The 14,489-nt window shown below is 37.9% G+C and overlaps 1 protein-coding gene across 1 annotated transcript in view; it reads left to right on the top strand.

Moving 5' to 3' along the window:
• Nucleotides 1-2,032: 2,032 nt before the first annotated feature.
• Nucleotides 2,033-14,489, top strand: part of LRRTM4 (leucine rich repeat transmembrane neuronal 4) — a gene marked incomplete at both ends in the record, with an annotated part of 738,349 nt that continues 725,892 nt past the window's right edge. Inside the window, one exon of the mRNA XM_080932130.1 lies at nt 2,033-3,667. Coding sequence (XP_080788256.1) covers nt 2,033-3,667 — 1,635 coding nt within the window. The remainder of the gene's footprint in view (nt 3,668-14,489) is intronic.

Raw genomic sequence — 14,489 nt, 5'->3', positions numbered from 1 at the left:
TTAAGTATACGTACATCTATATTATTTTTGTGTATATGTCTGCCTGTCCTCTCCGGGGAAGTTTACACTGGGCTACTGGCTCACATGCGGGCTCAGAATGGTTTGAATGACAGCTGCACTGTGTCATGAAGGTGGTGGTGATTTCTCCAGGAGAGACCAAATAAGAAGAAAGCTGAGAGAGGGGGGCAGACGTTTTTTGGATGACAAAGGATGGGTAAGCGAACTTTTGTTGTTTTCTTCTCAGCAAAGCTGATCCTAACCCCGCATCCTCAGCTGGGCATTAGCTGCTAAAAGACCAGGAAACAGGCACAAAGCAGCAACCTCTACTTTACCGGTTGCCTCAGTATAGTTGCTATTATATTTACAGATCCTTTTCTTCTGACGCTGTTTTATTTTTTCTCCCTTTTCTTTTTCTTTTTCTTTTTTTCTTTTTTTAAATACAAATCTATAAATGCAAAACGCGGAGTTAAACACCCGCTGGAAGGAGAGCTTTAAAGACTGTCTCTAGCGTCTGCGTACCCACAGCCTGAGAACAGAGCATGAAATAAATACCGTGTTTGCTTCTCTTTCCTGATAATCTGAGCCACGCTTGTGTTCCGGTTGCTGTCAAGAAGATTGTTAACACTTGGCTGTGTGGGTGCAGGGGTGGGGTCCCTACTTTATCAGAGGTGGCACTGGAGGCTTGTTTGATCTTGGAAGCTGCATCCCGAATACAGCTTCCAAATTTCCAGTAGTCATTTGGCAGTTTTTTTTTTTTTCAAGGGTGACTGGCTTTTTGCTCCCCCCCCCCCCCCTTCCTTTTTCTCCTGTCTGGGAGAGCTGGGTTGTATATCAATGAGTCTGAAGCTGACAGGAAAACAGTGCGCAAGATTGAGTTAAATTTAAAATTAAAAAAAAATGGTAAATAAATAAATAAAGAGCAAAAAGAAAAACAGAGAACTCTGAGAGAGAGAGAGAGAAAGGGAGGGAGAGAGAATTTTTAGACTAGGATTTTTATCTCTTAGTCAAAAAGATGAGTATTTATAAAGAAATTACAGCCTGCAGTAGTCACTCTCTCTCCCTCTTTCCCGTTACGAAATAATATACCTACTGTTGACGGTGGAGAGGAGTCCCCTCACATGCAATGACTTAAAAATGCAGCATCAGTGCTAATAGATTGCAACTTTGCAGGCTTTCTGAAGTTAATGGAGGCAGGGGAGAGATGGAAAAGCTGTCAGTGAGAGACTTGAATAGGTCAGTATGGTGGGGCGGCTGATAGGCTTCCTTCCTTCCCTCCCAAATAAGCAAGGACAACTATATGGGGATAAAAAAGAGTAATGTGTCTAATGAGGTGATAAGTTTATATTCTGCATATTTTGTATACAAACTTGATCTCTTAGCTAGTCTGTGATCTGGGTGATCATGTGTTTTAGCTCATGAATTCCTGAACAAGAAGCCAAAGTACATAATAATACATGTTTCTTAACCAACCAAAAGCCCCTCAGACTGTTACAAACCATGTTCCGTGGGCTGTCTGTGTATACTCCCGTGCTATTTTTCAGGGCTCCGAGATTGCAGCCCTCGTACGCAGTCAGTATGTAATTCAGGCAGAACAAACTCGGATTACTTTGACAGCATCCCGGAAGCTCTTTGGCTAAATCTCAGCATGTCTGCTCCACTAGGAAAGGTTTCCTAAGTAATGGTTCTGGCCTCACCAAAGAAGCAGTATACTTCCGTTCAGTACTAAGGGTCTGAACGGTATTGTTATTCAAGTGTCAGCATTCAATAAAAAGCAATGCCTCCAGTTTTTCAGGGTTAGGATGGAGTAGTGCTCTGGGAACTCAGAGAGGTTTGTCACAGTTCTACCGTCCCGTGACGATAAGACGACAAAGGAGGAAAGAAATGAGGTCTAAACAGCAAGCATAGGGCACTAAAGGAAGTAAGATTTTTTTTTTTCATTGTTAAAATGTGTTCTTAAATGTACTATCCCGTTCTGAAATTCGACAGGACACCCCTGCTCTGGGTTTGCCAGGGGTGCTGATGGTTACTGTTTATGAGTGACCCCCCTGATCTGGATAAACCAGTGCAGCTGTACGACTACTGTTTGACCGAGTGTATCTGTGTTCTCTCTGCTCTTGTAGGTTTCCGTCTAATCACGCAGCTGAAAGGCATGAGTGTGTTTCTGGTGCTATTTCCCACCCTGCTGCTGGTTATGCTGACCGGGGCTCAGAGAGCTTGCCCAAAGAACTGCAGATGTGATGGAAAGATCGTATACTGCGAGTCTCACGCCTTCGCGGACATCCCTGAGAACATTTCTGGAGGGTCACAAGGTTTATCCTTAAGGTTCAACAGCATTCAGAAACTCAAATCCAATCAGTTCGCCGGCCTTAACCAGCTTATATGGCTTTATCTTGACCATAATTACATTAGCTCCGTGGACGAAGACGCCTTTCAAGGGATCCGCAGACTGAAAGAATTAATTCTAAGCTCCAACAAAATTACCTATCTGCACAATAAAACGTTTCACCCGGTCCCCAATCTCCGCAACCTGGATCTCTCCTACAACAAACTTCAGACCTTGCAGTCTGAACAGTTTAAAGGCCTCCGGAAACTCATCATTTTGCACTTGCGATCCAATTCTCTAAAGACCGTGCCCATAAGGGTTTTTCAAGACTGCCGGAACCTTGACTTTCTGGATCTGGGTTACAATCGTCTCAGAAGCCTATCTCGAAATGCGTTTGCTGGTCTTCTGAAGTTGAAAGAGCTCCACCTGGAGCATAATCAGTTCTCGAAGATCAACTTCGCTCATTTTCCTCGTCTCTTCAACCTGCGATCCATTTACCTGCAATGGAACAGGATCCGCTCCGTCAGCCAAGGCCTAACGTGGACCTGGAGTTCCTTGCACACCTTGGATTTATCAGGGAATGACATCCAAGCAATCGAGCCTGGCACATTTAAATGCCTCCCCAATTTGCAGAAATTGAATCTGGATTCCAACAAGCTCACCAATGTCTCCCAGGAGACTGTCAATGCCTGGATATCCTTAATATCAATCACCTTGTCTGGAAACATGTGGGAATGTAGTCGGAGCATCTGCCCTCTCTTCTACTGGCTGAAGAATTTCAAAGGGAATAAAGAAAGTACCATGATATGTGCAGGGCCTAAACACATACAGGGCGAGAAGGTTAGCGATGCGGTGGAGACTTACAACATCTGCTCTGATGTCCAGGTGGTCAACACAGAAAGATCACACCTGGCGCCTCAAACTCCCCAGAAGCCCCCGTTCATCCCCAAACCTACCATCTTCAAACCAGATGCCATCCCAGCCACCCTAGAGGCAGTAAGCCCCTCCCCGGGCTTCCAGATTCCAGGTACGGATCATGAGTACGAACACGTGTCGTTTCACAAAATCATTGCAGGGAGCGTGGCTCTGTTCCTCTCGGTGGCCATGATCCTCCTGGTGATCTATGTGTCTTGGAAACGGTACCCAGCCAGCATGAAACAACTCCAACAGCACTCACTTATGAAGAGGAGACGGAAAAAGGCGAGGGAGTCTGAGAGACAAATGAATTCCCCTTTACAGGAATACTACGTGGACTACAAGCCGACGAACTCTGAGACCATGGATATATCGGTTAATGGATCTGGTCCCTGCACATATACGATCTCTGGCTCCAGGGAGTGTGAGGTATGAACCGTGATCCTCCTAAAACCATTTCCACTACGGGGAAGGAGAGGTAAATGTTTGAGGTTCTAGTGGTGTGTCTAATCACTAGAAAGATTAACGACCCTTTTGCTTTGGGGTTTTGCTCAGTGTGAAAGGTTACTTAATTAAATTGCAACCACCAGGAAACTGACTACTTTATAAATAAAATAAAATGGTTGAAACTTGAAAGAAAAATCATTCAAGGATGGGATTAAGTTGTAATAAAATACTATGTTAAAACGCTTTTTTTCCCCAGTTGTTTGGGTTTTTTTGTAGTTGTTATTTTGTTTTGATTTTTGTTTTTCTTTTTTGTTTTTTTGTTTTGTTTTGTTTTCCAAAATAGCTTGTATAGAGAGGTTGGACTTAGAAAGAGGAATTCTCACAAACAAAACCATTCTGAAATTCCTGTCTGGTTCTTGGTGATTGACTTTCTTAATGGCATGAAGATAGAAGAACCAGCTTATTTAAAATCCAGTACACTAACCAAAATTATAGGAGGGAGTGGCGACTTAAACCAAAGAGCATTTTACCCAAGGTTTGACTTATTTTGCTGTTAATTTTTAGTTTGAACTAAAGCATGCAGCCAGGAAGTCCCAGCAATGTTACATGTTTCACTCACTGTTATATCAGCATAGAGAACATGGAAGGCCTATAGTAGCCTTGTATAGAATTGGCTCACCCTTCTAAGGACCCTTTCTTTCTACTGTCTTCTCTATTCTTATGTTTCTAATTACTAGGACATGGATCACTTTCCAAAGGTTTCTTAAGTGCTGGATATTTGTGTTAAGGCTAGAAGGAAACTGAATTTCCATATTTTGCCTGCTCCTCTGGTAACTAAGAGAAAGCCATCTTTAGTGGATGACTTTGCAGTCACGTGAGGGCAGGCATGGCTGAGACTGCTGTCTTCTTTGCTATCATCTTCAAGAGAAATGACATAAACTCTTGTTAAATTGACCCGAAACTAAATGATGCAATTATTTATGAATAAAAGGTGTAACTTTGGCTGGGGTCTTATTTCATTGCATAGAATCTCCAAGGGGATGCTTTGATTTCCTGTTGGATTCCTTTCATTTATACGAGAATATGTTTGGTCCAGTTTCTGAGTATTTAATTTCAAAGGTCACTTACGAGAACAAGTTACATGAATAGAACAGTGTTTACCCACCTCCGTTTTCTGATTGAATTATACTGGATGTATGTTGTTCTTTCATTGGTAAAATGATACTATGTAACAGTCAACTGTAAGGTTTGGTTGCCAGAATACTTTAGCACATAGTAGGTTCTGGCAATTGACTTTTTGAGTATCTGATATTAGATGGTGTTTTCAAAAGTGAGTTTTAATGAGTGTTTAAAGATGGTGCTCTTTCTAATGCTACTTAGAACAGTTAGAAAACAGAATTTGTTCTTTGGTAACATATATCAAGTTTTCAACAGACCTAAATACATACATTATTGGGAGTGTTTTCAGATGCTGCAGTGAATTTGAAATAATATCAAACAGTACAGTTTGGACTTTTTGAACTGTTCTTTGCTGAGTTTGTTTTCTCTTTCTTGCTCTCTTTTTCTCCCCTCATTTATGTACTATTGAAAATAAAAGACATAATCCCAAACAATAAACCCCCCAAAGAAACCTGTATAAGTGATTGCCCTTAAAATTTAAAGAGAATAAAACCTTTCTATGAAAGTCTAACAAGGCTTGATGTTTTTCTTGCAAGCCCACATTGATGCAGTAAAGTTGAATGCACACAATGCGATTGCATCTTATTATATCCTGGGTATTTCTCATATCCATGGTTTTCTGAAAGGCTGGTACCATGAAAGCTAATGGAAAATCCAGGTCTATTCATATTTTCTGTAGACTAGAATGGTGATTCGAGATTCACTAAGAATGAAGAAAGACTTTTAAAGAAAGACTAGAAAAAAAAGTGTCCTAAAATTTTCCAGAGTTCTTAAATTACAGGCTTTTATTTTCAGAAATCTTAGGCATTATTATGGGAAATAAAGGATATTTCATTTCCCAAAAAATGTAGTTGAAAACACAGAATGTCATATATGCAGTACAGAGAGCTCTCTAGCTACTAATTGAACTGGCAGAATTGATTATTGAGGTATTTATCTATGAATAGCTTATAAATGGCAGTGATGATGCTCTTGAGTCCAAGGGTAGTAACACAAGAGTATTGAACTTTTCTTGTCCTGGAACTTAGATGATGGCTGACTATATACAGTTCATAACATTGTCCTCATTAGCCAAGGAATAAAATGTAAAAAGTTATACTTTTCAAAAACATCTCTTTGTCCGAAACTTAAGTACATTCCCAAACAATGGAGCCATCACTCCTACTTTGGCTAAAATATTCAAATACTGGCATAATAGATGGATTTATAAAAATTAACTAAAGAAATTTCTGAAAATCAACTTGAAAGGTTCTTAACTTTTTTTTTTTTTTTTTTTTTTTTTTTTTTTTTTTTTTTTTTTGTCACAAAGTCCTCCACTATGGAGCAATCACCTTTTAAAGAAAGGTTATGAAACAGGGCCAGGAAAGGCAGCACGTCTTTTCCCAAATTGATATTCTAAAGGTTACTATAATCTGACTTTGCTCACAGCATTGTTTACATAAATCATAACATGACTAGCATACAGTAAATAACTACTCATACATTCATAGCATAACTTTATGATTTAAATAATTAACTCTCTCAAATAAAGCACTAAGTTTTCCACCAGACCGTGTTGCAGTGATTGTTAAGTTTCTAAGACAGTGTCTTGGGAAAGAAACCATTCAATGGAAGATTCTTGTACTAATTGATCCATTGAGTTGTCACTAACTAAAGATAGTTGAGACACCCATTTTGTCTGTTTACTACTAATGTGAAACTGTAATGCCCTCTCGTGAGAATGGGAAGTTCCTCATTAGCAGCCACTCAGAGATAGCATCATCCTCAAATTCAGTAGGGTTCCTTCTATGTTTCGCAAAAGAAAGCTTTGAACAATTCATATGCAATTATCAGACTAGTAAATTGGGAGAGAACATTTTAAAAGCATAGGCAGTTTTTCTCATATCTATAAAAGTGGAATTTAGTAGATAGTTGTAAGTGACTAATATGAGTAATGGAAAAATATGAGAAACATACACATCAATCAGTGTGGTTGGCTGAATAGTCATTTAATTTGCCTGTCCTTGGAAGGAGTAAGCATAAGGAACTCTGCGCTAGTGGTTTCACCTAAAACTTGGGAAGATTTTATTAACAACTGCAATTCCGTATTTTCCAAACAGCTTCTGAGATGTTCCACAATGTTTCTCATTAATCATCACACGGGGATGATGCCCAAATATATGTGCATTTTCACCATTAGGTTTTGTGAAGAACAGTCCTTTGAATATCTAGTTTATCTAAGATTTGCTTTCTCAACTGAGAAAAATAAAGACATTTACAAAATTAGCCCATGTGAACACAGGAAAAAAATGATTTCTAGTTTGTCCTTCATGTTTTAAAGCAGTGTGCCCTGGAAGCTTGAAAGTCCATGAAAAGAGTCTGCGATATTCTTCTTTCAAAGGGCCTAAACTGCAAAGTCCTTAAAGTTTTGAAATGTTTATTCCACAATGCTAACAATGGTACCCCTAAGAAAAATATCAATATGGACGATAACATAGCTGTAAATTTTCTACATTGTTGATATTTCAATGATATACTTTAAAGTAACTGTGTGGTGTAGACAGTCCTAGACTTTCATAGCTATGTAGTGAGGTGGTATATGCTGAGGCTAACGCTTTGTACAGAAATAATGAAGATACTGGGTCAAGTTCAAACTATTGACTTGAGAAGTGATATTTTCTTCCTTTGACACTTTAGAAGTTGGCATTTTGTGGGTTGTTGAATGGATTTCCTAGGGCTGGGAGGTTTTATTAAATACTAAAAGCAGATTCTTAGGTGAGCTAGACCTAGAATCATTGTCTCATTATCCACTTACTAAAATAGTTATAAAAAATACAACTATATTTTGATGAATTAAAAATCAGAGTGAGCTGTTAAACTTGAAGCTATATCTTGTGTACTCATATACAGGAAATGTATGTGTACGTGTGTTTTGTACGCATACATCAATATATTCATGTGTCTGCTTATACATATACCCACATTTGCACAGGCAGAGCAGGCGGAAAGAAAAACAGAAAATATAGTTTACAACAGAGGTAATGACTATTTTTAATGTTAATGAAAACAATGTGGTGTTAGGATTCGTTAATATATTTTTCAAGGTAAACATATATTACTTATTTATAAAAATTTAATGTAGTCAAATTTGGATCTTTATGATATATTGGGCACTTGAGTATTAAGATGGTTTAGTCATTTCTTTTTTTACTTTGGCCCATCACTAATATTGTATTCAATGAGCATAGTATCTCCCACATCAAAGCAATCTTCAAAACAGTAAATGTTGTAAAATCTCTGCAGTTCTGTATAGGATTAAGTCCACAAAAATCAGACACGTAGGAGTAACTGAACTATTTTTAATCCTTTGTCCATGATAAAACAGCATACTAGCTTATTGAAAACTGCATGCTCAGGTGAGTGTCCATAAAATACCCCCTTTTTGGGAGAAATATATATAAGACACACTCCCTGGCATGCTGAGCATCCAAGGATGCAGGCATGCATACCTCTGCATGCATTTCACATTCTGCCAACTAGCTACTTATTTTGAAAGCACTTAAAAGTATGAATGTCTTTTTTAAAATATCGATTGTCTGATTTGATCCAATTAAAATCTCTTTGTGAACAGTGTTTTCATTAAAATTTGAAATTGGTACTTGTGAAGAGTGACAGCTGCCAATGAAGTCTGACATGACAAATTCAGGAAAGATTTCTTTTTAACTGACTAAAATGGTGCAGCTTTTCCCTGGGCTTTGCTGGAAAAGGCATCTGAAGGCATGATTTGAAGCATGGGGCATGATCTAAGAGTTCAGTCTAAGAAGTCTAAGGGTTTAAGAATGTATAGATTTGATTCAACTCAATGACTTCTATAATCCCGTTGTTTTTCTTCTTGTTGCGTTTTCTATATTGTACAAAGCACATAATCTCTATCTTCAAATTTGCCTTCATAGACAGCACTGTGCTTTTGAGGTTGTTCAGCAACATCAGCATTGGTGACTCATCTGACTGCTTGTGTCTCTGCAGAGTTTTGTGTCAGTAAATCAAGGGGAGTGTGGCACCTTGTCTGCTACCAAGCACTGAGAATTATGAAGCGTTAGTACATCTTTTGGTTAGGGAAACTTGTGAAGTAAGGCTGAATACCTTTTAAAAATTTAAATTCCTTCTACAGTACCAGAAGTAGCATTATTCATGCAGTCAGTTTAATAAAATCTCAATAATCTTAAAAGGGAGAGAAATTATGAGGCTATTTTTTCTCAAGCTTTCCATAAGCTATTGAAACATTAAATCAGGACTGAGCAAGGCTGAGAAAAATCTGTATTTCCTCTAGAATCAAAATCATTGGTTTCAAATGAGTGACTGCTATATTATGCAATGCCACCATTTAGATTCTGTTAAATAGTTTAAAATAATGTTCCAGAAATGACATCTAAATAAGTTCAACAGTTGAGATATTATTATTCATTGAAGAAAGATATTTGGTTGTATCCTTCTTATACATCAGGATGTTTACTTTTTAACATTTTTTACACGCACATCAAGTGAATATATACATGTATTTATAATAGTGAAAATCACAGATGTACTATGGCAGTGATAAACAGTTACAATTCAGACCATCTTTATCAGGAATTGCTTCTCTCCTTCCACCATGTGGGATCAAGAAATCAAGCTCAGGTTTCAGGCTTGGTGACAAGTGCTTCTACCCATTGGGCCATCTCCTTGGCCCTGTTGCAATATTTCTCACCCTAAGATTTGGAAGTAAAGTGAGAGTGAAGCTGATGAACTTTCTAAAAATGTTATGGGAATAGCCTAAATATAAAATCTATCTAGAAATACATTTTGCAAATGTTATAAGGAATCATGACTAAAGAAAAAAATATTGAAAACAAACTTTAAGTAATGAGCTCCACAACACATAACTTAGTAAATTTGCCTTCTGGCATTATTTTTGTATGTGGTAATATTTTAATGGTATATAAATGATATTCTTCCGTATAAGCATCAGCATAATTCTGAAATACTCTCCTTAACGATCCATATATATGTAAGCCTACATAGTGTTTTATAAATGTTGCTAAAATAATAGTACATATGCATATATATGTATATGTATATGGACACACATTAGAATAATGCAGACCATTCTTTTATATATATATATATCCAGTTTTCTACTAATTTGCCTAGTTTATGTGATTTATCTCGACAACCAATATCACCCCAATGTATTAAATGGAATTTTAAGTCACAGGAGTATCTCTGTTTGCTCCTCTCTGTCCCTGCTCTTAGTCTGAAACGTGAAAAATACTTTCTACCCATCACGCTGTAAGCAGTGTCTCTTAGGCTTTGACTCAGTGTTCTTTCTTTCCTTATTTGTCAGATGTCAGGGCAAGTGGCAAAAATGTAGCCATTAATCCTAGACACACAGGTCATCTTATTAGTTTTTATTTTATTTTCCTTTAAACATTGTCCCATCCCTATAATCCTGAGTAAAGAGAATGTAAGAAAAGCTTTCAAGCTTTTGCATAACTTCATAAAGCTCATTTCTATGTACTGGTCAGATGTTTGGGATCTTCCAGTCTCACCGAATTATAGGAGAGACAAGTGTTTTCGCTCAAACTGGGTTTAATATGAACTGTTCAAGGGCGTTATTTCTTTAGATTCCCAGTGAAATACATATTGCACCACATACATATGGTTAAAGCTCAATCACGCCCTTGCTACTTATGAAACAGCAGTAATCGTTATTATTCAGGAATTCTCACTGCCTATTTCAATTTAAAGTAGGAATCATTTTGTTTACTTGCTTGATTGTTTAAAATGTCCATGATTAGATGAATCAAACTAAAATTAAAATTGTTATAACTTTATTTCCTTTTTCCTTTTTTTAAAAAAAATTTATTCATTCTACATCCTGTTCACTGTCCCCTTCCAGCCACCACTGTCCACAATCTATTCCTCCAACTCCCTCCCCTTCTTCTCTGAGCAGGTGGTGTCTCCTGGATATCCCCCACCCAGGCACATCAAGTCCGAAAGGCTTGGTGCTTCTTTCTCCCCTAGAAGACCATCATTCTCTTCCTTCTCAAATCGCCATTACAACACCTGTAAAGTGTTGAAAAATGTTAAATGCTGACTTCTTGCTCTTCTTTCTTTCTTTCTTTTTTAACTGATTGATTCAACTGTCTTCAACGTACTCATAAAACTCAAATTTTCATTACATCACAGCCTAAATGTGATTATGATGACCTTTGCAGTTTTGACATCAACCTTTGACAATGATATGTAAGAGACTTAAACAAAAGGAAATAGGAATTAATGTTTTCCACGTCTTTTATTTTGTGGCCATGATAGAAGAAAAATTGATATTTTTTTCAGTGTTTACAGATTGAAGAAGAAAGAGCAGAGAGGTCAGCTGTGAACTGTTTTAGGTTGACGGCTAACCACAGCATGGACCAGTATTGCACTGGTCCAGTGGTTAGATCAAAGGGTGAAAAGAGGTCTCAGATTTGAAATGGACTCCCTTTGCTTTTCCAAGATTGGACAAGTAAATATGTAACTGACCTTTCCATGATATAATTTTTCTATCTATTGAACTGGGATAATAACTTTCCTAGTAACTGGCTGATATGATTAATGAGGCAAGGTTTGGAAACTCTCTGCACTCCTTCACTGTAAATATAAATGGTTATTAGGCAGAAGCTTTGATGTCTACTGAAAAATGCAAAATCCAATATGGCTGCATGATTTTTCTTCTTAGTATTAGTTATAATGATGCTAATAATGCATATGACTTAGAAGCAAATATTCTGCTTATGTTATTTTTTTCTATACTGGATAAGAACCCTGACTTTTCTGGCCTCTCTTTGAGCTGTAATTTAGTGTGAGCACAGTAATATTTAATAATAACTAAAGACTATATTAACATCCTATTGGCTGAGACTTTTATTTACCTTGCTAAAACAGAATTATTTATGATTATTGTCACCTTCCTAAAAAAGAACTGTCCCAGAAACACAACTTATATATCCTCAGTCTCTTCAGCAGTTACCTCTCAATTCATTATCTTGAAAAGCAAAAGTCCTTCTAATTCCCCCAAATGTTTATAACCACAGCATAGGAGTTTTCAACAAAATATAGGAGATTGCTTGTGGTTTTAAACCTTACTAATTACAAGAAGATGTGATAATTCTGTACTGTATGTCCAAGTAATCTCAGCATGACTGCAGTTGATTTGACCTATATGCCTTCTCTGACACATACATGTAACAATTTAGTGGAATGTCCATATCATCATACATACTGGGATCTGTTTCCTAATGAAAACCTGCATCCATATAACTGTCAGTCCTGTGATTAAAAACTAGGGTGGCTTCATAGGGTTACCCTTATATAAGCAGTCCTTTTGGGGATGAAACTCTGATAATGTGGAGCATGGCTATCTCTGTATCCATGTAGCTTTGCACCTTCTACCAACTCTATCATATGTGTGTGTGTGTGTGTGTGTGTGTGTGTGTGTGTGTGTGTAAATACATACATATATATATATATATATATATATATACAACTACATATATATGATATAATATATATCACTTTATGCTCTATGGGAATATTTATGTTTATTAACTATAATCTAAGGTCTTTTTCTGAAATATCTACATCACATTATTATTTTTTCTTCTTATCTCTATGTTATATTTTAAAGTAAAATAACAATTGCTGCTTTCCACAAGAACTACTTAACAATGAATGTTATTAAACAAGAGCAAGACTGGCTAGTGTCCTTAACACACACACACACACACACACACACAAACACAGAGAGAGAGAGACAGAGACAGAGACAGAGAGACAGACAGAGAGACAGAGACAGAGAGACAGAGAGACAGACAGAGAGACAGAGACAGAGAGGGGCAATGAGACAGAGAGTCAGAGAGAAGATGGGGAGGGAGAGATAAATGATAAAGAAAGCTTTCTTATGGTCTGAGGAACCTCTATTGGTAGAGTACTGACCTAGTATGCACAAGGCCTTGGGTTCATCCTCAGAAACATGCATGGCAGGTTTGGGAGAGTATTCCAGATGTAGAAGCATGGAGGCAGGGGATCAATGCCTTCTATGACTATTTGTGAATGAATCTGAGAACATGAGAAGGAAGGAAGAGAGAAAGGAAGGAAGGAAGGAAGGAAGGAAGGAAGGAAGGAAGGAAGGAAGGAAGGAAAGAAGGAAGGAAGAAAGGAAGGAAGAAAGGAAGGGGGAAGGGGGAAAGGAGAAAGGGAAGGATGGGGGATCCACTGGTAAATAGACAATAGCTCCTGAATCTGCATTCTGGAGTTTGATCCTGGATCCTAGATTTCCAGCAATTACCATCCTTCAGAGACCATATCCAAGAGTAACCAACTGTCTGATCCCTTACTATTTCTCAGCATAGCAACCTACCTAAGTTATGGTGCAACCCTTCGGGAAATTCTGGGGAAAAACCAGACAGTTAAATAACAGGAATATTGGGAAAGGTAGCAGAGTTCTTCTTCAAATGGCTCTAAGTTGTGGTGGGTCTTACCTGGGACCTGATTCTACAAATGCAGTTCTCCTTAAGTGGTTTCAGTTGGACTTTCACCCTTGAGGTAACTGAGATGCAGTGATGGCTCCATGCCTGTGCCTACCACGATCCCTTGCTCCTATTGTACTTACAAGCCACACTTAGTTTCTATTCTTATTTATAATCAATTATTACTTATTTTTACTTATTAACTTTACATCATGGTCACTGTTCCTTCTCTGCCATTTGCTTCCACAACCCTTCCCCCTCTACTTTTCACTTGAGCATGTGGAGGGCCCCCAGGGGAGGGCCACTTCAAGTCTTCAAGGATAGGTTCATCTTCTTCCACTGAGCCCAGACATGGCAGCCCAGCTAGAGGAACATATTCCACATATAAGCAACAGCTTTTGGGATGTCAACCACTCTGGACACACACGAAGACCAAGATACACCTCAGCTATATATGTGGGGGAGGCCTAGGTCCAGCCCATGAATGTTCTTGTGTGTGTGTGTGTGTGTGTGTGTGTGTGTTTCAATTTCTAAGAGTCGTCAAGATCCAGGTTAGTTGAGTTTGTGTGTTTTCCTATACGATTCCTAACACTTTTTGACTGCAGACCTTCCTCTTATCTTGCCATAAGTGCCCCCCCACTGTAAATTCTAATTCACAGAGAACAGCTACAGAACTCTATTTGCCTCAACCTTACCTCCCTAATCTAATTGTTTCCTGTTCATCCTGAAGCATGAATTATGCCAATATTTTTTTTATTTTCATCTTTTTTGTAAATATTAAAGCATACTTAGACCCCAAATTTGAAACCTAAAAGGCAACAGAATATAATATTGTAAGAATCAATTTAAATCAACATTCCATTATGTTTCCCTTCATCTTGAACCTCAGAAACTTTTCTATGATCAGTCACTGGATAAAAGATGGACTAGGATTATTAAAAAAGGAAGGAAATATCTGTTTATACTGTCATTGGAATTTCTTCTGAAATTTATTGAAACAGTGTTTAATGATGTGAGCAATTACTCCCATTGTATTACATGATGTTGTCAGAGAGTTTGTGTGTGTGTGTGTGTGTGTGTGTGTGTGTGTGTGTGTG

Source organism: Micromys minutus (assembly GCF_963924665.1).
Source record: "Micromys minutus genome assembly, chromosome: 18".
Lineage (NCBI taxonomy): Eukaryota > Metazoa > Chordata > Mammalia > Rodentia > Muridae > Micromys > Micromys minutus.
Note: the sequence above shows the minus strand (reverse complement) of the source record. Positions and strands in the feature narration are given on the sequence as shown.